Source organism: Eriocheir sinensis, unplaced genomic scaffold (assembly GCF_024679095.1).
Source record: "Eriocheir sinensis breed Jianghai 21 unplaced genomic scaffold, ASM2467909v1 Scaffold664, whole genome shotgun sequence".
NCBI lineage: Eukaryota > Metazoa > Arthropoda > Malacostraca > Decapoda > Varunidae > Eriocheir > Eriocheir sinensis.
The window spans coordinates 36,994-63,234 of record NW_026112014.1 but is presented as its reverse complement, the minus strand read 5'-3'; the positions used below and the strand labels follow the sequence as shown (position 1 = coordinate 63,234).

General features: G+C 42.6%; 1 protein-coding gene across 2 annotated transcripts; it reads left to right on the top strand.

The window, feature by feature from the left end:
- Nucleotides 1-4,484: 4,484 nt before the first annotated feature.
- On the top strand, nt 4,485-23,531 carry LOC126993741 (zinc finger protein OZF-like). 2 transcript variants are annotated; one of them, XM_050852916.1, is made up of 2 exons: nt 4,485-4,520; nt 21,409-23,531. In XM_050852916.1, the coding sequence occupies exon 2, from the start codon at nt 21,815-21,817 to the stop codon at nt 23,471-23,473; it is 1,659 nt and encodes a 552-aa protein (XP_050708873.1). In that variant the 5' UTR covers nt 4,485-4,520; nt 21,409-21,814; the 3' UTR covers nt 23,474-23,531. The 2 variants fall into 2 exon arrangements, with proteins under 2 accessions (XP_050708873.1, XP_050708872.1); XM_050852915.1 differs by lacking the exon at nt 4,485-4,520 and adding an exon at nt 20,033-20,282.
- The last annotated feature ends 2,710 nt before the right edge of the window (nt 23,532-26,241 follow it).

The window sequence follows — 26,241 nt, the reverse complement described above, 5'->3', positions numbered from 1 at the left end:
CAGCAGAGGTATCCCTACCGGTTTCCCTGACCTACACACTTTTGCATAATGTCCTTGTTTCTTACACTTTAGACATAAAGCTTCCTAGCAGGACATTTGAACCGAGGGTGCCGTTTCAAACCACAGAAAAACACTGATTGGCGCCAGTAGTGGCGGCAAGATGAGCAGTTTCATCACTACTTTCTAAACACTCTGAATCACCTGACTGACTTTGTGGCTGAGGTACAGCAGCAGTAATTGGCTCAACAGTAGTATAAGAAGCAGAATGTTTCTGAGCCATCTCTAAAGTGCGTGCCTGTTCATAAGCAGTTTGCAAGTTAAGAGTTATATTTTCGAGTAGTCTTAACGAATGGCACCAGAAGAAAGTCCATTGATGAATGCATCTCTAACATAGTTATCACACGCCTGCTCTGCCGACACTGCTTTGAACTGACAGTCTTTTGCTAGGAGCTTCAGAGCTTGGAGAAACTGGTCTAGAGACTCACCCGACCCCTGCCTACGTGTGGCCAGGACATGCCTAGCAAACACCTCATTTCTAGGTTTTACATACAGGGATGTCAGTGCTTTCTCAGCCTTATCATAAGTGTCACAGTCTGTTATGTAGTCGTACACTCGAGGAGCAACGTAGTTGGTGAGAAGGATTAGTTTGTCTGCACTGGGAGATGTCGTCTGTACTGCTCGGTAGAAGTTGTTGAATGTCCTCAGCCAGCGCGTCCACTCCTTAGCAGCGGTGGCAGAATCCGGGTCAGCCTCGAAGCGCTCTGGACGTAGAAACCGTTCCATGGCCTCTCAAATTTTTGTGTGCAATAAATTGTTGTAAAAGATGAAAAACCTGACATAGGTTTTATTGCACACAAACAACTGGAGTCACCTCCTGAAACAATAGAAACAGCCACTATTACAACACGCACTACTTTACATGCACAATAACAAACAAATACATCATAGTAAGTGCCAGACAACACAGGGACATCCACAAGCAATAATATGCGCGAAGACACACAAATAGCAACATAATAAGCTGGTAAATGCAAGCAGAGAAACACAACGTACATAAGAGCATAAATGTAAAACTACATTGAACATATATTACCACATAATAGTTCTCCAATTAAGTCTTCTTCTTCCTCTGTAGTGAGTCTTTCTATTTCCAATATCTTCTTTCTTTTATTTGCATAAGCTGGGCACTGGATTAAAAAATGGGTTAAATTTTCTAGTTCACTATTGCACATGATGCATTTTGTGTCACCATTCGTGTGCCTATTCCTGTCACTTAATTTTAGGTTGTTAGTCCTTGCCTTATATAATATTTCTGATGATGGCTTGTTGTCATAAAACTTTTCTTCCTTAATCAATTTCTTAAATTTATTATATAATTTTAAACTAGATCTTTCTGCCACTTCTTTCTTCCAATTTTCTGTATCCCATTCCTTAATTTTTCCGTGTAAATTTTGTGTCTTCATTCCCTTCAGATCTGAATGTTTTAATTTTAAGTTTTTCAAAAATTCATTAGTTGTCTGGATCCAGTAATCCTTGGGTATATTTAGTTTTTCTTCTACTATTCTTCTAAGCAGATCATTACTTTCATTTTCTTCTATGTACTTAAGGTATTTCAACTGGTTTCCTCGGACCTTTTCGGTTTGACTGCCGCAAAAATTATGAAACCAAAATACACTTTTCTAATGCAGTTGTTTATGCTCTTTCCGAAAATGTAATTATCTTTTTCGAGAAATGAAAAATAAAAAAGTTATGGCTATTTAAAGGTGTTTATTTCCTATGTATTTGTTAAGAACACAAAATCTTTAAAAAACACAACGTTTAAAAAAAAAAAAAGTTATGGCTATTTAAAGGTGTTTATTTCCTTTCATAAAAATCTTTAAAATTTAGAATTTTGAAATATTTTCTAGTACCACCTTGAATAAGTCTTGTCCCTCATGCCGGCGACGCCAAATAAATTCACATAGGTAGCCATCCATCATTTCACGCCTAGTTCCACAGTGCCTTTTGTTACGGCGTTTCAGCAAATTCCAGGTGCTTTCAATTTGTTGTGTGTGAGCTCCAGTGATAGGATCTACAAAGTTTTCACTGTGATTTACTGTTAAATGCTTAAAGTTGTACCCAGAAATATCCTCTATTTTTTCATATGCCTTCCACATGTCGCTAACGATCGTACTACCTGGTAGAATGTTTTCCTTGATGCAGCTCTCCAGTGTACTCCGATCTCTTCGCTCTACGGCATATAGAAAGACATCTCTAGTTTCTTTACAAACGCCTCCAAACACCCACTGTTCCTTCAACATTCTTCCTTTATTGTACTTTCTTTTAGCATAGACTGTTTCATCAATTTCCACGGTGCAGTTTGGACCTCCAATCTTTACAGGGTTGTTTAATATTTCATGGGCACACACCTGAAACGAAAACGTTCGGTTAGGTTAGGTTAGGTTAGGTTAGGTTAGGTTAGGTTTGTTTAGGTTAGGTTAGACGTTAGGTTAGGTTAGGTTAGGTTAGGTTAGGTTAGGTTAGGTTTGTTTAGGTTAGGTTAGGTTAGGTTAGGTTAGGTTAGGTTTGTTTAGGTTAGGTTAGACGTTAGGTTTGTTTAGGTTAGGTTAGGTTAGGTTTGTTTAGGTTAGGTTAGACGTTAGGTTAGGTTAGGTTTGTTTAGGTTAGGTTAGACGTTAGGTTAGGTTAGGTTTGTTTTGGTCTCAATGTTAACTTACCTCTCTTAGATAGTTGTTGTAGTCCACAACCGCGTCATGGCTAATACCCAATTCGTCCCTGCAGAATTTTATGCTCGTGTATTCTTTTGTCCATACATAGATGAATTCAATGATTTTATTCATGGGCAAAGTAGATCCTTCTAGCCACGTGTTTTTGCGTAGGTTTACTTCTTCCCGGCAACGACCCTTGTGGCATCTCCAGGAAGACCTCTTGTAATCTATGGTCATTGGATGGTGTTTCTGGCACAATTTCTCTTTCGGTATTATTCCGTGGTTCTGCAGAAAGTTGACAGTACTTTCATTGGATTGAAGGTGTTCCCAAAACCACTTTAGACTATATTCGTCGCTAGCCATATTATCTGAGGAAAAAATGAAAATTAAGTTTCTTAATAAATGCATAGGAAATAACCATCTTTAACTGGCCATAACTTTTTTATTTTTCATTTCTCGAAAAAAAGAATTTCATTCTCGGAAAGAGCATAAAAAACTGCATTAGAAAAGTGTATTTTGGTTTTATAGTTTTTGCGGCAGTGAAACCGAAAAGATCCGTTTCCTCTAATTCTGCTCTCCATGGTGCTGGAGCCAATTTCTCCCCTCAAAGTTGGTATCTGTGCATAGCTAGGTGCTCCTAATATTGGTCTATATACTGAGTTTTCTATCCTTTGTAATTTGTTTATCTCTTGTTTAGTGTACCCAAGTATACTAGACCCGTACAAAACTGATGGTAATACTACACTTTTCCAATACGTTTTGCCAATTAAAATTTTGTTGCAGCTCTGAGATATTATTGGGTAAGTTAGGTTTGCCAATTTCTTTGCTTTTTGTAGAGATTTTTCTTTTTGAATTTTAAAACAATTCCTCTTATTTGTTACTGTTATACCCAGATATTTCATATCACTGACTACTGTAATGCCATTAATCTCTTCAATTTGCATTTTGCTGTTGAAAATTAAAACGTTACTTTTTTCTTTATTAATCTTTAGTCCTGTTGTGTGGCTGAGGTCTGTTAAAACATCGATCATCTTTCCCATTTCCTCCTGTGTTCTTGATATCAACAATCCATCATCAGCAAAGAACAGTGCACTTAATTTAAAGAATTCATCTGTGAACCCTCTCTCCTTTTCTAATTTGTCTATTATAGTGTATGTTATTATCTTAAACAGGGTAGTGGAGGCTGTACATCCTTGCTTAATGCCACTGCTTACACACATTTTTATGTCCTCTTCTTTCCCTATTCTTATTGATGTTACATCATTTGTGTATATATCTGCTATTATCTCTATCAGGTTTGGGTGCACTCTGTACTCTTTTAAAGTTCCTATTAAATTGTCTTTTAACTGAATCATATGCTTTTGCAAAATCCACAGCTGTTACATACAAAGGTTTCCTCTCTTTAAAGGATTTATCAATACAGTATTTTAAAACCATTAAATTATTTTCTGCTCTTCCTTTTTTTGTAAAACCACTTTGATTTTCCTTCACTAGGTTGTTGCTTACTAAATGTTCTTCAATAGTGTCTTTTACTGTTACGGAATAATCACACTCTGTCCTGCCTGGGGGTTGGGATGGCATGTTCCTCCCTTCTCCCTTGTTGTTTACCTGCAACAATAAACTATCAATCAATCAATCAATCAATCAATCATAAACAGTTTATAGGATACGTTGGTTATGGCATTAGGTCTTAATTCTGTCCTGTGACATCAAGATCAAGGTCAAGATCAACGGAAGAAAACAGAGCAACGCTGCGAAGTTGGCCACACCGCCCACGCCTCCACGCCCACACAGTGCCCCCACGCCCATCCAGTGCGTATTACAAGGCTATTACAAGCTTACCTATTACAAGCTTTTGGGGGGAGGTTCAGGTGATGGGTCAGTATTATTACAGAATCACACCCAAGCTTACCAGTGTCAAGTTTACCTGTTTCAAGCTTTTTGTGGCTGAGGTGACAGCTTGGTATTATTCCAGAATCACACCCAAGCTTACCTGTTTCAAGCTTTTTGTGGCTGAGGTGACAGCTTGGTAATATTCCAGAATCACACCCAAGCTTACCCATATCAAGTTTACCTATTTCAAGCTTTTTGTGGCTGAGGTGACAGCTTGGTATTATTACAGAATCACACCCAAGCTTACCCATGTCAAGTTTACCTGTTTCAAGCTTTTTGTGGCTGAGGTGACAGCTTGGTATTATTCCAGAATCACACCCAAGTTTACCTGTTTCAAGCTTTTTGTGGCTGAGGTGACAGCTTGGTATTATTCCAGAATCACACCCAAGCTTACCCATGTCAAGTTAACCTGTTTCAAGCTTTTTGTGGCTGAGGTGACAGCTTGGTATTATTCCAGAATCACACCCAAGCTTACCCATGTCAAGTTTACCTGTTTCAAGCTTTTTGGGGCTGAGATGACAGCTTGGTATAAGGTAAAATTCTAGTGTTTGCCCATACTCCCCCCTCCCCCCCATACAAGCCTGGGGACCTGGTGGGAATGCGGGGTTTCGGGTGGGGGACACAAAATCCGTCGCATTCGCGTATTTTTTTTAGTGTGGGGGGGGGATAAAAACTCCCTAGATCTAGGGAAATTCCCTAAATTTAGGGAATTTTTCCTCCCATCACCACTAAAATAAGCGTTTGCGATGAATTTAGTGTTCCCCACACGGAAACCACGCACTCAGCGGATCCCCAAGCTTGTTTTGGGAGAGAAGCGTAGTGAACCCACCAAACGATGCTCACCTCACCATCTGGCGTGGCACCAGCAGCCATCTGTGCTCACATAAACGCCTCCACCACACTCATGCCCTCTCTCTAGTACGTTGTCACCTCATCGCAAGGTTTCTGTCCTCCAAGTAGAGTCCGTGGCACCAAACACAGTGTATCTTCATTGTTTATCACTGACACAAGTAAAACCACCGGCTAGCCGGGATCCATCCAACACCGCGCCTTTAACAATGCTACGGCTTGTGCAGGAAGTGCAGGCTCTCGAACCTCTTTCCCGAGCTGCTCAAACACGTGAATCCTTACTGACCGGATTTTGAATCTGCTTCACGGGCTCGTATTCCCAGTATGCAAGGTGATTGTGGATATTGACTCCGCGCTTCCAGAATACGATAATACGCCTCCATATATCATAGTAAAATAAAAAAAGTACTTAAAAGTAAAGAAGCCGAATTAATCCCCTTCCCCCAACGATCTTGGGGGACCTGCGTGAACTCGGGGTATTTGGGTGGGGGAGCATATTTAAACTACTCCAACCGAACTTAACGACCCCACTGCTAACCAAGGGGGGCTGTGCCCCCCCCTGGACCCCCCCCTCTTAAAGGTGCGTGTTCTAAAAAAAAAATCCCCACGCGTGGACCTGGTCTCACATGCGTGGGCTAATGGCTAACTAAGCGTACCATCGCTAACCAAGCGTACCATCGGTAATAGTATTAGGTAAAGGTGCATGTTAAAAAAAAAAAATAACCACGCGTGGTGGACCTGGTCTCACATGCGTGGGCTAATGGCTAACTAAGTGTACCATTGCTAACCTAGCGTACCATTGGAAATAGTATTAGGTAAAGGTGCGTGTTAAAAAAAAAATAATAAATAACCATGCGTGGTGGACCTGGTCTCACCTAGCGTATCATTGCTAACTGGATCATTGGCAACGCTGCCCATATTGCAGTGGCGTCGCCATGTAAACACATCGTCCGTATGTATAATATGCCCTTAAGTACAATATGGAGGCATAATTTCGGATTTTAAATGTGCGGAGTGACTTTAAATCATTACCTTGCGTGGTTTCCGTACGTTGTAAAAAAAAAACAGAATGTATGAAATTTCCCTACATCTAAGTAATTGTAGCTAATTTCCCTACATCTAGGGTATTTTCAACCCCTCATAACTCAAAAACTATGCATTTGCGACGCATTTTATGTTTACCACCGCATTCCCCGAAGTCTCAATGGCCCCCTAGCCAATTTTGGTTGCGAGGGGTGAGTATGGGCAAACACTAGAATAATACCTGGTATTATTCCAGAATCACACTCAAGCTTACCCATGTCAAGTTAACCTGTTTCAAGCTTTTTGTGGCTGAGGTGACAGCTTGGTATTATTCCAGAATCACACCCAAACTTACCCATGTCAAGTTTACCTGTTTCAAGCTTTTTGTGGCTGAGGTGACAGCTTGGTATTATTTCAGGGTTAATCTTAGGGAGCACCACTCCAAACAAATATTCGTAGTAAATTAGCATGAGAGAATTTTAATTAAAATGCATTTTTGTGTACGTTTTACCTTGGGGAGGGGCCAGGGGGTCAAGCCTCGTTAATTATAAAGTTGGGTGCTTGGATTTTCTAAGTCCATTGTTATTGTTTCACGAGCGCCTCTATGCACAGACTGAGCCTCATACTTGCCTTGCAGTGCACCATACAAACTATATAGTTCCCAAGTCAGTACGCGCATGGGGACTTATGATTTCGGACATAAAACGGTCTTTATGAGTTCTACGTTATTTTCTTCGCTATATTAAAGCACATAATGGCGCAAGTATTTGTATTTTATAATTTTAAACGATTAAATTCAGGATGTATTACTATGCGGGTTGAATCGCGCAAGCAGCGCCACGTAGGCATGTTTTCAGTCAGTTTTCATCGCGCCGCCATGATGGATGGACCAGAGTCTCACTCTCTCACTCAATATATCATTGTACTTCACCTCTGGGTAAGTGTTAACTAACTATTTAACCTCTTTATTGGTATGCATGTAGTTAGACAAAAGGACCGATTACTATCCAAAAATTGAATCGAATAATGACCCGGGCGTGTGACATATCTGCGTTTTGTGAATAGCGGTCGCATGAAGCTTGTCACGTGTCAGAAACCAACCGGATATTGTTCGACGCGCGTACTCATAGTTTAAGTAGAATGGAGGCCAGGGTGATACGTAGCAATCGTTAGGTCACTAACGGGTCATATATGACAGCTGTCACAAATCTGTTGCATTTTGTACCCCAAACTACTCGGTAACAATGATCTACCATCAACTTACAAGAAGTGGATGGGTTAACCGTCAGTATTGTACCATATGTTTTTATGAAACATGACATTTCCCAAGAGTTGCTCAATTATACGGATTGGGGCGGCGGCGGTGGGGGGGTGGGGGGGTTCCACTACAGTGACCATCTAATTACGCGCCCGACACTCGTCAACAGATCCGCTGCGGCGGCTGGTTGGTTATATTGGAATAGATTACAAGAGTATACGTTAGGGATTTTCCTTACTTTAGACTAGGGAATTTTCCCTATATTTGATTTTTTAGGGACATTTTGGAAGCCCATTTTTCAGTGATTTGGCCTTCCACCACCAAAACAACGGTTCCCTACAAGGATTGATGAAGCTAACTGATGGGTTAAGAATAGTGTAAGTACCGTGCCAGTATTTCAATCCATTACCTACCTTATGAAACAACACTAGCTATTTATATATCTTTTCTACAGATGTTCAACAACCATGGAAACGCTTTCGAAATCCAATTCAAGGACTATTTATTATTGAAAATATGGGATAATATTGACAAAAGTGCAGCCTCCTGTGGCGGCAGCCGCGACGGTGGTGCAACCGGTGTTGCGAGAAATACCTCTTCGCAGAAAGAAGTCGCATATACATGTGGGTCGAGGGGGGGGGGAAGCCCTCCTCATTAGCAGGTCGTAAAGTTCGGTTGGAGTAGTTTAAATATATTTGTCATGCGGCGTGGCCCGTCAGAAATTACGCAGCGCGGGTGGGGTGGGGGGGGCCACTATGCCCACCATCCAATGACACGCCTTACATTCGTCAACAGACCGAATGCTAGGTCATATTGCAATAGGCTACAAGAGTATGCGTTAGGGACTTTCCCTACTTTTGAGACTATGGAATTTTCCCTGTTTTAGGGATTTTTCTAGGGAAATTTTGGAAGCCCGTTTTTCATTGATTTGGGCTTCCCCCCCCCACAAAACCCCGGTTCCCCACAGGTCCCCAGGCTTGTCTTGGTGGGGTAGGGGGGCTGGGGTGTTGGAGGGGGTGGAGTGTACTTCTTAAGATTTATCGAGGTGACAGATTGGTAATATTCCAGAATCACACCCAGGCTTACCCATGTCCAGTTTACCTATTTCAAGCTTTTTGTGGCAGAGGTGACAGATTAGTAATATTACAGAATCACACCCAAGCTTACCCATGTCAAATTTACCTGTTTCAAGCTTTTTGTGGCTGAGGTGACAGATTGGTAATATTCCAGAATCACACCCAAGCTTACCCATGTCAAGTTAACCTGTTTCAAGCTTTTTGTGGCTGAGGTGACAGCTTGGTATTATTCCAGAATCACACCCAAACTTACCCATGTCAAGGTTACCTGTTCCAAGCTTTTTGTGGCTGAGGTGACAGCTTGGTATTATTTCAGGGTTAATCTTAGGGAGCACCACTCCAAACCAATATTCGTAGTAAATTAGCACGTGAGAGAATTTTAATTAAAATGCATTTTCGTATACGTTTTACCTTGGGGAGGGGCCAGGGGGCAAGCCTCGTTAATTATAAAGTTGGGTGCTTGGATTTTCTAAGTCCATTGTTATTGTTTCACGAGCGCCTCTATGCACAGACTGAGCCTCGTACCTGCCTTGCAGTGCACCATACAAACTATATAGTTCCCAAGTCAGTACGCGCATGGATCCTTATGATTTTAGACATAAAACGGTCTTTATGAGTTCTACGTTATTTTCTTCGCTATATTAAAGCACATAATAGCGCAAGTATTTGTATTTTATAATTTTAAATGATTATATTCAGGATGTATTACTATGCGGGTTGAATCGCACAAGCAGCGCCACGTAGGCATGTTTTCAGTCAGTTTTCATCGCGCTGCCATGATGGATGGACCAGAGTCTCACTCTCTCACTCAATATATCATTGTACTTCACCTCTCAGTAAGTGTTGACTGACTATTTAACCTCTTTATTGGTATGCATGTAGTTAGACAAAAGGACTGATTACTATCCAAAAGTTGAATCGAATAATGACCCGGGCGTGTGACATATATGCGTTTTGTGAATAGCAGTCGCATGAAGCTTGTCACGTGTCAGAAACCAACCGGATATTGTTCGACGCGAGTACTCATAGTTTAAGTAGAATGGAAGCCAGGGTGATACGTAGCAATCGTTAGATCACTAACGGGTCATATATGACAGCTGTCACAAATCTGTTGCATTTTGTACCCCAAACTACTCGGTAACAATGATCTACCATCAACTTACAAGAAGTGGATGGGTTAACCGTCAGTATTGTACCATATGTTTTTATGAAACATGACATTTCCCAAGAGTTGCTTGATTATACGGATTGGGGCGGCGGCGGTGGGGGGTGGGGGGGTTCCACTACAGTGACCATCCAATTACGCGCCCGACACTCGTCAAAAGACCCGCTGCGGTGGCTGGTTGGTTATATTGGAATAAATTACAAGAGTATACGTTAGGGACTTTCCTTACTTTAAACTAGGGAATTTTCCCTTTATTTGATTTTTTAGGGACATTTTGCAAGCCCATTTTTCAGTGATTTGGCCTTCCACCACCAAAACAACGGTTCCCTACAAGGATTGATGAAGCTAACTGATGGGTTAAGAATAGTTTTAGTACCGTGCCAGTATTTCAATCCATTACCTACCTTATGAAACAACACTAGCTATTTATATATCTTTTCTACAGATGCTCAACAACCATGGAAACGCTTTCGAAATCCAATTCAAGGACTATTTATTATTGAAAATATGGGATAATATTGACAAAAGTGCAGCCTCCTGTGGCGGCAGCCGCGACGGTGGTGCAACCGGTGTTGCGAGAAATACCTCTTCGCAGAAAGAAGTCGCATATACATGTGGGTCGAGGGGGGGGAAGCCCTCCTCATTAGCAGGTCGTAAAGTTCGGTTGGAGTAGTTTAAATATATTTGTCATGCGGCGTGGCCCGTCAGAAATTACGCAGCGCGGGTGGGGTGGGGGGGGCCACTATGCCCACCATCCAATGACACGCCTTACATTCGTCAACAGACCGAATGCTAGGTCATATTGCAATAGACTACAAGAGTATGCGTTAGGGACTTTCCCTACTTTTGAGACTATGGAATTTTCCCTGTTTTAGGGATTTTTCTAGGGAAATTTTGGAAGCCCGTTTTTCATTGATTTGGGCTTCCCCCCCCACAAAACCCCGGTTCCCCACAGGTCCCCAGGCTTGTCTTGGTGGGGTAGGGGGGCTGGGGTGTTGGAGGGGGTGGAGTGTACTTCTTAAGATTTACCGAGGTGACAGATTGGTAATATTCCAGAATCACACCCAAGCTTACCCATGTCCAGTTTACCTATTTCAAGCTTTTTGTGGCAGAGGTGACAGATTGGTAGTATTACAGAATCACACCCAAGCTTACCCATGTCAAATTTACCTGTTTCAAGCTTTTTGTGGCTGAGGTGACAGATTGGTAATATTCCAGAATCACACCCAAGCTTACCCATGTCAAGTTAACCTGTTTCAAGCTTTTTGTGGCTGAGGTGACAGCTTGGTATTATTCCAGAATCACACCCAAACTTACCCATGTCAAGGTTACCTGTTCCAAGCTTTTTGTGGGTGAGGTGACAGCTTGGTATTATTTCAGGGTTAATCTTAGGGAGCACCACTCCAAACCAATATTCGTAGTAAATTAGCACGTGAGAGAATTTTAATTAAAATGTATTTTCGTATACGTTTTACCTTGGGGAGGGGCCAGGGGGCAAGCCTCGTTAATTATAAAGTTGGGTGCTTGGATTTTCTAAGTCCATTGTTATTGTTTCACGAGCGCCTCTATGCACAGACTGAGCCTCGTACCTGCCTTGCAGTGCACCATACAAACTATATAGTTCCCAAATCAGTACGCGCATGGATGCTTATGATTTTAGACATAAAACGGTCTTTATGAGTTCTACGTTATTTTCTTCGCTATATTAAAGCACATAATAGCGCAAGTATTTGTATTTTATAATTTTAAATGATTATATTCAGGATGTATTACTATGCGGGTTGAATCGCACAAGCAGCGCCACGTAGGCATGTTTTCAGTCAGTTTTCATCGCGCTGCCATGATGGATGGACCAGAGTCTCACTCTCTCACTCAATATATCATTGTACTTCACCTCTCAGTAAGTGTTGACTGACTAGTTAACCTCTTTATTGGTATGCATGTAGTTAGACAAAAGGACTGATTACTATCCAAAAATTGAATCGAATAATGACCCGGGCGTGTGACATATATGCGTTTTGTGAATAGCAGTCGCATGAAGCTTGTCACGTGTCAGAAACCAACCGGATATTGTTCGACGCGAGTACTCATAGTTTAAGTAAAATGGAAGCCAGGATGATACGTAGCAATCGTTAGGTCACTAACGGGTCATATATGACAGCTGTCACAAATCTGTTGCATTTTGTACCCCAAACTACTCGGTAACAATGATCTACCATCAACTTACAAGAAGTGGATGGGTTTACCGTCAGTATTGTACCATATGTTTTTATGAAACATGACATTTCCCAAGAGTTGCTTGATTATACGGATTGGGGCGGCGGCGGTGGGGGGTGGGGGGGTTCCACTACAGTGACCATCCAATTACGCGCCCGACACTCGTCAAAAGACCCGCTGCGGTGGCTGGTTGGTTATATTGGAATAAATTACAAGAGTATACGTTAGGGACTTTCCTTACTTTAAACTAGGGAATTTTCCATTTATTTGATTTTTTAGGGACATTTTGGAAGCCCATTTTTCAGTGATTTGGCCTTCCACCACCAAAACAACGGTTCCCTACAAGGATTGATGAAGCTAACTGATGGGTTAAGAATAGTGTAAGTACCGTGCCAGTATTTCAATCCATTACCTACCTTATGAAACAACACTAGCTATTTATATATCTTTTCTACAGATGTTCAACAACCATGGAAACGCTTTCGAAATCCAATTCAAGGACTATTTATTATTGAAAATATGGGATAATATTGACAAAAGTGCAGCCTCCTGTGGCGGCAGCCGCGACGGTGGTGCAACCGGTGTTGCGAGAAATACCTCTTCGCAGAAAGAAGTCGCATATACATGTGGGTCGAGGGGGGGGAAGCCCTCCTGATTAGCAGGTCGTAAAGTTCGGTTGGAGTAGTTTAAATATATTTGTCATGCGGCGTGGCCCGTCAGAAATTACGCAGCGCGGGTGGGGTGGGCGGGGCCACTATGCCCACAATCCAATGACACGCCTTACATTCGTCAACAGACCGAATGCTAGGTCATATTGCAATAGACTACAAGAGTATGCGTTAGGGACTTTCCCTACTTTTGAGACTATGGAATTTTCCCTGTTTTAGGGATTTTTCTAGGGAAATTTTGGAAGCCCATTTTTCAGTGATTTAGGCTTCCCCCCCCCAAAACCCCGGTTCCCCACAGGTCCCCAGGCTTGTCTTGGCGGGGTAGGCGGGCTGGGGTGTTGGAGGGGGTGGAGTGTACTTCTTAAGATTTACCGAGGTGACAGATTGGTAATATTCCAGAATCACACCCAAGCTTACCCATGTCAAGTTTACCTGTTTCAAGCTTTTTGTGGCTGAGGTGACAGCTTGGTAATATTCCAGAATCACACCCAAGCTTACCCATGTCAAGTTTACCTGTTTCAAGCTTTTTGTGGCTGAGGTGACATATTGGTAATATTCCAGAATCACTCCCAAGCTTACCCATGTCAAGTTTACCTGTTTCAAGCTTTTTGTGGCTGAGGTGGCAGCTTGGTATTATTCCAGAATTACACCCAAGCTTACCCATGTCAAGTTTACCTGTTTCAAGCTTTTTGTGGCTGAGGTGACAGCTTGGTATTATTCCAGAATCACACCCAAGCTTACCCATGTCAAGTTTACCTGTTTCAAGCTTTTTGTGGCTGAGGTGACAGCTTGGTATTATTCCAGAATCACACCCAAGCTTACCCATGTCAAGTTTACCTGTTTCAAGCTTTTTGTGGCTGAGGTGACAGCTTGGTAATATTCCAGAATCACACCCAAGCTTACCCATGTCAAGTTTACCTGTTTCCGTTCACCGGTGATGAGGTTTCAGGCCCCGGTCCGCCGCTGCAGCAGCGCTCCACAGGGCCGCCAACATTACAACGGTAACATTAGCACTTAAAGTTGTCCTCAATCCTCAACAGGGTTGTTGATTTTTTTAAATTAATTTTTTTTTTTTTTATTCAAATCAGATTTTTTTATCTAAGTTGATTTATTATATTTTTTTATAAATGAAAATAATTAAATGAACGTAAACCTCAATATTGTCTACATTAGTGTAAAACACATGTTGGAGTAACCTTGTATCATATTACATCGTGATAAGTAACCTGGCTGGCTGTCTGAGCCAGTCCTAAGACTGACCAGCTGCAGCCAGCCAGCCAGCCATGGCCAGCACCACACCACAACTCTCTAGTCTCTTAACAGTCTAACCAGATCATGTCGTGTTTTGGACATGTCCTCACTGAAATTGCTCAAAGAAAAATGACAGCAGCTTCAAATCAAAGTATCAGAAAAGACTGTGGATGATATTTGTGTGTATGTGAAGTAATTCCTTGAAAAATAGGATTATATGTTTCAATTATTTCCTTTACTGCAACCCTGATCCTCACGTTTGTAAAGTCGTAGGATTTAGTGAATAAGTGAGTCTTCAGCGCTTTCTTGAAGGTTGCCAGACTGCCACTGTTCTTAACCTGTAGAGTACCGTTGACGCGTCTTACGCGTTAAAAGCGATTTCCAATCATATACCGTTGATGTGTCAGATGCGTTTGCAAATTTCCGTAATTAATTGCAATTGAAAGGACGCTCCCATGCGCATCCATACGCTCATATGGGTCAGAGCGTCAACTTGTGAGTCAGCCTAGCCTCTCCCAGGCCAATATGCCCCCAGGGGTGACGTCGACCCACATGGAAAGTGAATTTGGGCGTGTGACACGAACGAAATCAAGTCCGAAACAAAGTGAAAACGTTCTATAATTATTGTGAGGTCAGCCGAGTAGTGACCTTGAGCCAGTCACACACACATTCTATCTCAGTTACCAAGTATTGAATTATGGAACCATTTTCGTCACAAAAACACTTGATTTTGCACTGAAAAACAATGTATATCGACCGGCTGTACATACTTTTAGCACTCTAAGACAAAAAACAATATAATGCTCGTATATATATATATATATATATATATATATATATATATATATATATATATATATATATATATATATATATATATATATATATATATATATATATATATAAAAAAAAAACTATACCAAGGCAAGGGACGGCAACTTGTGGGCCGCGGCAAGGGTAAGCCACAAGCGTACGGGGGTAGATAACTGCAGAGCACTTATGGGCGACAGTGAATGGAATGAACCTATTTTCCTTGTTACTGGGGTCATTTTGAAGGGATTTAGCCAATAAAAATATTTACTCCCAGTGCGGTACTGGGGGCCACTTTTATATCACATAGGGCGGTATGCTGTTGGTTAACATCCCCGGGTAACTCATAATAGAGCCGCGGGGCACTCTTCTCAAATGCTCTGAAACCCAGTTCCAGGTTGACCCTTGGCTCATAGAGTCTGTGCTGTTCTGCACTGTGTCTCACTGACATGGCAGTGTCCAATGAAAATCCTGTAGTAAATTTCTCATATATCCAGGTTTACCAAGCCGCTTTGCTTGGTAAGTCAAGACACGTATTTTGCAGACTATTCTTGCCTTAATGGGTAGCCATTGCAAGTCTATAAGTGCAGGTGTTATTCTCTCACAGGGGGGCAGAGCCTTTATTAGCCTTGCAGCTTTGTTCATGACAAGTTGTAATTTCTTCAGCAGATATTAGGAAGGCCATAATAAAGTGAATTACTACATGGCTACACTCTTCAAAAAAGATTGTGTTAACTGTAGAGGTGGTGGCGTCGCCCTTTACATCAAAAACCATTTGCAACCCAATGACAGAACAACAAGAGACTAACGTTGAACATTTGTGCGTGCGAGTAAACATTGCAAAAGTCAATCTAAATATATCTGTCACCTACAGGCCTCCGGGGCAATCACTCGAAGAAGATGTTGAAATGTACAGCGTTTTAAGGCAGTCACTTAATAACAGCGACTCACTGACATTAGGGCACTTTAATCTCCCCCATATTGACTGGGCGACACTGTCAGGCACAGAAGGCGAGTCACATAGAATGATCGAATTTTCAGAAGAAAATTACCGAAGCCAAATGGTTTCTGAACCAACTTGACAAAATAACATACTTGACCTTGCTATAGTGCCCCAAGATAACCTAGTCACTAATGTCACGGTAGGAGAACACCTTGGTTCCTGCGATCGTAGATCAGTGTGCGTCGATATCAGAGCTCAATCAACAGTGACTGAAAATAAAGAAAAGGTGCTAAATTTCAAGAGGTAATTTCATAGAAGTCTGACAAATAATACAGGTGACAACAACGTAGAGGAAGCCTGGCTAAACTTTAAAGATTATTTACTCACTCAGCAGAACACTTTTGTCCCAGTGTGTGAGAAACGAAGTAACACTATTAAAAGCCCACCTTGGAATAATAGCGAAATTAAACACTCGATTAAGGAGAGAAAATTGCTGTGCAGGCTAAAGAAAGAACAAAGCACGCCCGAAAACATTAGACTTTATCATGAAGCCAGGCGGTGAGTGAAAAGATTAGTATGTCAGGCAAAGTGTAGAGATGAAGAAAACATTGCAGCCAACTGCAAAAATAATCCGAAACCCTTCTTCAGGTATATAAAAAATAGGAAGGCTGGAATTGGACCTTTAACAAACAGTGACGGTGCACAAGTGTCTGACAGCCAACACATTGCAAACCTCTTAAACAATTACTTTTCCTCGGTGTTTAATACAAGCAGTCTTCCCACCACTACCACCAACACCAGTGACGACAACAGTGCTAATGTAAATCTGGAGCATGCATTGCCAGACTTTATAATAACTACCGATGAAGTCATTAAAGGTCCCGAATCCCTTAAAACAAATAAAAGTCCTGGACCCGACGAATATATCCTATACTGCTTAAAGAAACAAAGATTGAAATTATCCTCCCTCACAACTTTTTAATAATAATTATGTTCTTGCGACAAGACATCGTCCCTTCAGATTGCAAAAAGGCCAACGTGACACCAGTTTTTAATAAGGGAGACAGAAAAATACCAGGTAACTACAGGCCCATTAGTCTAACTTCAGTTGTAGGTAAGCTGCTCAAGAGCATAATTAGAGACAAAATTGTGAGTTACCTTGAAAGCCACTCATTAATTGGGGATTCACAACATGGCTTCCATAACAAAAGATCGTGCCTATCAAACCTATTGACCTTTTATAACGACCTCTTCTCAGTTCATAACGTAACCAAATCACTGGACGTAGTCTGTCTTGATTTCCAGAAAGCATTTGATAAAGACTCACATCATAAATTACTTTATAAATTAAAGCAAATAGGTATTGACGGTCAAGTAAACCAATGGATCGCGAATTGGTTGAGCAACAGACAACAAGAGTGGTGATTGACGGATTTAACTCAGAGTGGGCGCCGATCACTAGTGGCGTCCCTCAGGGCTCGGTTCTTGGCCCAGTGCTCTTCATTATTTACATCAACGATGTGGATGTTGGACTCAAAAATTGCATTAGTAAATGTGCAGATGACACAAAGATTGGTAACATGGTTCTCACTGACGAAGACAGGCAAAGCCTCCAAGAGGATTTGCACAAAATGGCCCCCCCAAAAAAAAAAAAAATTCCCCCCCCCCCCCCCCCCCCCCCCCAGAAAATCTCGAGTGTATGCGGATAGTGGGTACAGAACTGTCTCGCTTATAATGTGCTGCAACTATAATACGGAATGTGTCGTCGGCTGTAGGCATATGCAGGCGCGGATATGGGAGTGGGAAGCCAGATGGCCCGGGCCCCTCCGAAAAAAATATTAGGATAACTTAAATATTTGAAACACCCATGAATTGAGAAAACATAAAATATATCTCAGATACCCCTAAAAAGCTAGAGAGCTGGGGAGCGAAGCCGGCCGCCACTAGATAGCTCTGGACGCTGTCCTCCAAACTTTAAAAAAATCCTCCTCCATAGGTTCCTTGGGCTTTACTATGCGGAGGTGGACGGGATGCTCAGGCATGATTTTTTTTTTTTTCGGTGTCTGATGTAATTTTTCACTCTCCTGCAGGGCCATTGCACAACAGGCACGTGCCCAGGGCCCCACGCTCTTATGGGCCCCGCACTCATCTAACAATCTATATACTCGTACAGGGCTGTAGTACACCGTACCCAGGGGGGTGGGTCGGACGACCCCCCCCCATCTGCTAATATGTCCACTTTCTAGGAGAGTCAAAACGAGAACTGGTACCTTTCTGTTGCATTTCTGGAGAGCTCAGGATTTTTTTTTATTTGCAGTATTTCAGTGACGGAATCGTATATTGAATATTATAGAGCAAGATTTAAAGGCCTAGGAAAAAATCTATGACCTCATTCCTCACATGCAAGCAGAAAGTGAGTTTTAGTGCAGGCCACTATCATCATTCGGCACTTCGAAGAGGAAATAAAAGGAAGACTTCCTTGCCTTTGTGCACGCCTATGACCTCACCAGTAAAGGTTTAGCCTGGCTCCTTTTGCGCACCATTGAAGACCTCGGATTGGACATGATCAAGTGCAGGGGACTTGGTTTCGATGGAGCAAGTGCCATGATGGGAAAATTCAAAGGGTGTGCCGCAGTACTCATGAAGAAGTACACCCTGGCCAAGCCAATCCACTGCTTTAACCACCGGCAGAATCTAGTACTGACGAAGGCGTGTGACGTCAAGGAAGTGAAGATTGCTCTTCAAACACTGACCGAGGTGTACAACTTCGTTCATTCTTCGAATATGCGCTCTCTCCACTTCACAGAGGTTGTCAACCTCACCTAGGCCAAGCGCAAAAAGCTCGTTCCCCTGTGCCCCACCAGGTGGACTGAGAGGCATGACGCAGTGCTGGTTTTCATTGAATTTCTGCCTGTCATCGCTGTTTTTTCTAGAGGAAGAACTTGACACCAACGCTGGGCTCCTCCTCATCGCCATACGTGTTCCCTGCTTTATCGTTGGACTGGTTGTAGTGAAGTGTATATTGGCGGCTTTTGGCGCATACTCTCGAGCCGAGTCGAACTTTTCAGAGAAAAGATGGCGACCTAGTGTCAGCCTGTGCCACGATTCGTGGCATCAAGACCATTTTTGCCAAGTTCAGAGCAGATGCGGAGAATCATTTCCACGACATGTTCATGAAAGCAGAAGAGCTTTTGGTCGAGGTGGGGTCATTGCATGACACCATCCCTGTGCCACGACTCTGTGGAGTGTGTACGAGCATTTTGGAATGTGTCACAGGGGTGAAGGGAAGAAGTGTGGAGTGGTGGAAGAAGTGAAGCGACAGACTTTAAAGTGGTTTGGCCACGTGGAGCGAATGGAGGAGAGTAAGATGACCAGAAGGGTGTATGTGTATGTTTATTTGTCTCCGTGGTTGTTTGTTTTCAGAGTTTATGTCTTCTTTAATCTTGTTGGTGACAATTTGATTCTTTTGTGTTTAAACATGTCCGGTTTTTTTTTATTTTTCTCTTTTTTATTTATTTATTTTTTTATATATTTTTATCCACGTTATCTTGTTGTCCTTTCTCTCAAAGCGGTGACGCTCTGCACACTTCCCTGCTCTGTTCTTTCCCTTCCTTGATGCCCTTTTCAGCCGCCACTGAGTGGCTTAAAACTACCCACATGCTGTCCAGAAGTCCACCTATCAACCCGGACTCTAGAATCTAGGATCAAAGATGAGCTCTGGGAGGGCAGCATGAGCCAATGCAAGATGGCGCCACTATAAACACTCGCCTGCGCCAGAACGGGCTTGGCCGATCATCAAGACCCACCGGAAAGAAGCCTTGGACCGACCATCAGGATCCACCGGGAAGAAGCCTACCGGTGCAATAGGCCGCAATGTAAAAAAAAAAAAAAAAAAAAAAAATATATATATATATAAAAATAAAAAAATATATATATAATAATATAAATATATATATATAAAAAAATATATATATATATATATATATATATATATATATATATATATATATATATATATATATATATATATATATATATATATATATTACTCATCTCCTCTGCTCTTTACGCATCACCTTAACTCCTTCCTCTTCTCCAGTCCCTTGACTCATCTCCGTTACTGTTTACTCACCTCCATTGTGATGTGCAAGTGTTGTTTTGTTTCCCCAACAGACTGTGGTGAGAGAAGTCCTTCGTCAGCACACTGTCAGCATACTGTCAGCATATTATCAGCAGACTGTCACCACGTCATCAGCACACTGTCACCCTGTCATCAGCACACTGTCAGCCCATCATCAGCACTGTCAGCACATCGTCAGAACATCAGCACACTGTCAGCCCATCATCAGCACACCATAACCACAGTCAGCACACCATCAGCACACTGTCAGCAAGTCTTCACCCCCGTAACAGTCTGCCTGGTAAGCCATTTTTCGTGTATTTCCGGATATTTTCCTCAGCCAGTTTTCCGCCATGGCGCGGTGCACACCTTTGGGCAGAGTTGCCTTTGTCCTTCTGTGTGGGGTGTGCGTGTCCTCAAAGTCGCCTTTCTCAATTCCTCTGCTCATGACCGGAAGATTACCAAAATGAGACGGCTTTTTTCAACTTCCCAGAGTCAAAAACATGACACAGGGAGTTTGTTGATGAAGGTGGCGATAAAACAACAGCTCTTGCTAGTTTGGGTTTGTGGTTTATGAAGCCAGTGTGTTCATTTTGTAGTCTTTCTATAGTGAGGAAAGTGATCGGCTTAAATAGCTTGTTGAGCCGTGCGTCCTTGTTTAATAGGTACTACTTGTTATGTCTAATTCTCTCTCTCTCTCTCTCTCTCTCTCTCTCTCTCTCTCTCTCTCTCTCTCTCTCTCTCTCTCTCTCTCTCTCTCTCTCTCTCTCTCTCTCTCTCTCTCTCTCTCTCTCTCTCTCTCTCTCTCTCCCTCTCTCTCCCCCTCCCCAGTATTTGTTAATGTCTTGTTGTTTTGGCAAATGTTTGTTGCATCCATTGTTTTGCTGTGGACTTTGTACAGCACAAGTGCTTGCATTATTTTGTCTCTTTATTGAGCCAGAGGCCTTCTAGTAGTCATGGAGGTCTGTCTCCTTTAATCTTGTTGGTGATGATTTGATTCTTTCATGTTTAAACATGTCTGGTTTTATCTTATTTTTTGTTTGTTTGTTTTTTATCCACGATATCTTGTTGTTCTTTCTCTCAAAGTGATGGCACTCTGCACACTTCCCTGCTCTGTTCTTTCCCTTCCTTAATGCCCTTTTCTGTGGTGGCTGTTCTGCAGCATTGTTCTGTCTCTGTTTTCCGCTTCCCATATCCACAAGGTGCTTTTCAGCTGCCTGCTGCATGGTTGCCTCCAGGTTGTCAAGGGCAGCTAGTTCACTGCTCTGGGTCTATTTTGCCTCAGTTTCTTTGATGCAGTTGTCACAATATTGGGGTTGAAAACCAGTAACTGTGTTGTGCTCAGCTACATTTTATGGAATTTGTAGATGCTTTTGGTATTCAGTTTGAAGCATGTTTCTATGAGGCTGTGATCTTTGTCCCAACAGCCACCCCTGGTGCTGGTGCAGCAGCGAGGGTCTGAGGCGGGTGCCGTGCTGCGTCCTCACTGCTGCTGGCTTCTGTTGCAGTGGAGGCTGCAGGGCCGGGCAGCAGCCTGAGGGGCCAGGACCAGCAGGAGCAGCCTGCCACTGCTGTGAGGATCAGTGCCAGACCATGCACTACAGTACAGTGCAATTCCTTCATCATATTTGTGCCAAAGAAAAAATTCAGTGCCATAACTTTGAACAGCACCTTGCATGCTCTGATCAGGGGTGCTCAGTAGAACCACCACCACCACCACTTTGCAACTAGCATCTCCAGTCATAAAGGAAAGGTCGAGTTTGAGTGAGAGAAGATTTGAGACCGAGAGCAAGTTCACCAGACACATCCTTGCACACACTGCTGAAGGGAAGCATGAGTGCCAAGAGTGTGGGAAAAGACTCCCTGGGAAGGGTGACCTCAACAAACACACCCACATACTCTGGTGGAAGACCTCATGAATGCCAAGAGTGTGGCAAAGTGTTTGGTCAGAAGAGTGACCTTAATAGACATACCCTTACACACACTGGTGAAAGACCTCATGAATGCCTAGTGTGTGGCAAAGTGTTCAGTAGGAAGAGTGACCTTAACACACACACCCTTACACACACTGGTGAAAGACCTCATGAATGCCAAGAGTGTGGCAAAGTGTTCAGTAGGAAGAGTGACCGTAACAGACACACCCTTACACACACTGGTGAAAGACCTCATGAATGCCAAGAGTGTGGTAAAGTGTTCAGTAGGAAGAGTGACCTTAACATACACACCCTTACACACACTGGTGAAAGACCTCATGAATGCCAAGAGTGTGGCAAAGTGTTCAGTAGGAAGAGTGACCTCAGCAAGCATACCCTTACACACACTGGTGAAAGACCTCATGAATGTGAAGACTGTGGCAAAGTGTTCAGTAGGAAGAGTGACCTTAACAAGCACACCCTTACACACACTGGTGAAAGACCTCATGAATGCCAAGAGTGTGGCAAAGTGTTCACTCAGAAGAGTAACCTTAACACACACACCCTTACACACACTGGTGAAAGACCTCATAAATGCCAAGAGTGTGGCAAAGTGTTCAGTAGGAAGAGTAGCCTTAACACACACACCCTTACACACACTGGCAAAAGACCTCATGAATGCCAAGAGTGTAGCAAAGTGTTCAGTAGGAAGAGTGACCTTAACAGACACACCCTTACACACACTGGTGAAAGACCTCATGAATGCCAAGAGTGTGGCAAAGTGTTCACATACAAGAGTCACCTTAACACACACACACTTACACACACTGGTGAAAGACCTCATGAATGCCTAGTGTGTGGCAAAGTGTTCAGTAGGAAGAGTAACCTTAACACACACACCCTTACACACACTGGTGAAAGACCTCATGAATGCCAAGAGTGTGGCAAAGTGTTCAATAGGAAGAGTGACCTTAACACACACACCCTTACACACACTGGTGAAAGACCTCATGAATGCCAAGAGTGTGGCAAAGTGTTCAATAAGAAGAGTCACCTTAACACACACACACTTACACACACTTGTGAAAGACCTCATGAATGCCAAGAGTGTGGAAAAGCGTTCAGACACAAGAGTAACCTAAAACAACACACCCTTACACACACTGGTGAAAAACCTCATGAATGCCCTGAGTGTGACAGAAGGTTCAGTGTGAAGAGTGAACTAAATAGACACATATTTACACACACTGGTGAAAGACCTCACGAATGCCTTGAGTGTGACAGAAGGTTCTTTTGTAAATCTGCTTTGAACAACCACGTTGTCACACACTCTGATCTGAGAGAGTTCAAGTGTGATGTTTGTCTAAAACATTTCAAGACCAAGCGGAGTATTGCCAGGCACATGAAGATCCACTTCCCCAGAGGTGTTGTGTGGTGCTGCTGTATGTGGTGGTGGTGGAGGACAGTGTTTGGCAACCCCGCCCTGCCTGAAGAACAAGAAGAAAGAGAAGACAAAGAGAGCAAGACAGACATGGAGGAACAACAAGAACAGAAAAGAAAGAAAGCAATGAAAGACTAGTGAAAGAAAGAAGAGAAAGATGGACAAGAAAATATTACGAAAAAGCACGAACAGAAAGAAAACATAAGAACATAAGAACATAAGAACGCAGGAGTCTGCAAGAGGCCGGTAGGCCTGTACGAGGCAGCTCCTTTGACCCTAAGCTCCCGTGTATCTAACCCCACCTAATATCGCTGTCCATGAATTTATCTAGTCTATTTTTGAATGTGACAATTGTATTGGCACTCACCACATGACTGCTAAGCCTATTCCACTCATCCACCACCCTATTAGTAAACCAATTTTTGCCTATGTCCCTGTTGAATCTGAATTTATCCAGTTTAAACCCGTTACTTCGTGTCCTACCCGGTTCTCTTACCAACAAAACCTTATGAATGTCTCCCTTATTAAAGCCCTTCATCCATTTATAAACCTCGATCATGTCTCCACGCACCCTTCGCCTTTCTAGAGAATGCAAGTTTAACTGTTTGAGTCTTTCCTCGTATGGCAAGTTTCTCAACCCCTGAATCATCTTAGTCATCCTCCTCTGCACCGATTCTAACATTTTGATATCCATTCTATAGTAGGGTGACCAGAACTGAACCGCATAGTCAAGATGAGGTCTAACTAATGCTAAATATAGTTTGAGGAAGACTTCGGGGCTTCTGTTGCTTACGCTCCTTGAAATAAATCCCAGTACCCTATTAGCTCGATTTCTAGCTTGAATGCAATGTGCCCTTGGACGGAGATCAGAGCTCACTAAGACCCCTAAATCCCTCTCGCACCTAGACCTACTTATGAGAGTGTCATTTAAGCAATAGTTATGTGAGGGGTTGTTCCTACCTACACTCAGAATACTGCACTTCCCTACATTGAACTCCATCTGCCATTTATCCGCCCAGTCATATAATCTGTTGAGTTCACCTTGGAGAATACTAGCGTCCTGATCCGACTCAATTACTCTACCGATCTTGGTATCATCTGCAAATTTACTAACATCACTACTAATTCCTGTGTCTAAGTCATTGATATAAATAATAAACAAAAGTGGACCTAATACCGAACCTTGTGGGACCCCACTCGTAACACATCCCCAGTCAGATCTTTTACCATTGATTTGCACTCTTTGCTTCCTATTGCTAAGCCACGCCTTGACCCAGTTCAAAACTTTACCCTCTACTCCGTGAGCCTGTAATTTAAGCAACAGTCGTTGGTGAGGAACTTTGTCAAACGCTTTACTAAAATCAAGATAGATTACATCATAAGTTTCATCTCTGTCAACCGCCTCAAATACTTTATTGTAGAAGGACAAGAGATTGGTGAGGCATGACCTACCTTTTGTGAACCCATGCTGCGAGTCGTGAATTAAGCTATGTTTCTCTAAATGCTCCCGAATGTTCCTGGCTATTATGGACTCCAGCATCTTCCCTATAACCGATGTTAAGCTAATTGGGCGATAGTTTGAAGCAACTGACCTGTCCCCCTTTTAAAAATCGGCGTCACATTAGCTACTTTCCATAGGCTCGGCACATATAGTATTTACCGACATCTTAAAGATGTCGGTTAGTGGGTCTCTGATTATATCACCTAGCTCCTTTAATACCCTCGGAAATATCCCGTCAGGACCTGGCGACTTGTTCTTCTTAAGCTTATCTATCTCATCCTGAACTACTTGCCTGGTAATGATTATATCCCTCAATTTATCGCCATCCCGCCCTCGTACACCTGAACTCTTTCCGGTATAGTCGTTCGATCCTCCTGTGTGAATACTGAAAGGAAGTAGTCGTTCAACAATGTGCTCATATTTTCGTAATTTTCTACTAGCTCCCCTGTGTTTGATTTCAGCGGTCCAATTTTCTCCCGTGTTTTTGTTCTATACATCTGAAAGAAGCCCTTAGGATTACTTTTCGCCTCATTTGCTACTTTGATCTCATAGTTCTTTTTTGCTATCCTGGTGTTTTTCTTAACTAATCTAGATAGTTCGACGTACCGGCCCCTGAGATGTGTTTCCCCATTCTTTATTTTCTGATAAATTCCCTTCTTTAACCCAATCTCGTGTTTTAGTCCACGAGTCATCCACTTAGGATCATTGTTTTCTTTTCTAAGTGTTCGCTGTGGTATATGCTGTTCTTGCCCCTCTACTATTACTCTAACTAAATTATTGTAAGACATTTCTACCTGGTTCTCCTGGCTCTCCAATCCGAAAAGGAATGGAGGAAAGGAAGAAATGATGAAAGAAGAGGAAGAGAATAGAAGGAAGCCTGGAAGAAAAGGAGGAAGAGGAGCAGCATCAGGACGGGGATAGTTAGAAAAGGGTCATCAGCATCTTCTTGGCTTATGGTCCATCTTCTCCCTTTCCTGGGGTGGGACTTGCCATGGTCCTCCTCCATCTTGCTGGCCCGGTGCTAATCCTTCCTCTATTTCCCACACTCCCAAGTCTTGTGTCACTGTTCCTCTCCATGCTCTCCTTGGTCTTACAACTGGTCTCCTCCCAGGCACCTCCACTGCCCTCAGCACTCCGCCCTCTGTCTCTCTCCTCACATGTCCCAACCATTGCAGCCTTCTCTGTCTCTCTCTCCTCTGTGTCTCCTTCACACCACATCTCTCAGCCACTTCCTCATTCTTTCCACTCAGTGTATATATGTGTGTGTGTAAGTTTGTATAGTACATTTCTGCCTTCCACAACGATTTTGAATATCCAGAGAAAGAGAGAGAGAGAGAGAGAGAGAGAGAGAGAGAGAGAGAGAGAGAGAGAGAGAGAGAGAGAGAGAGAGAGAGAGAGAGAGAGA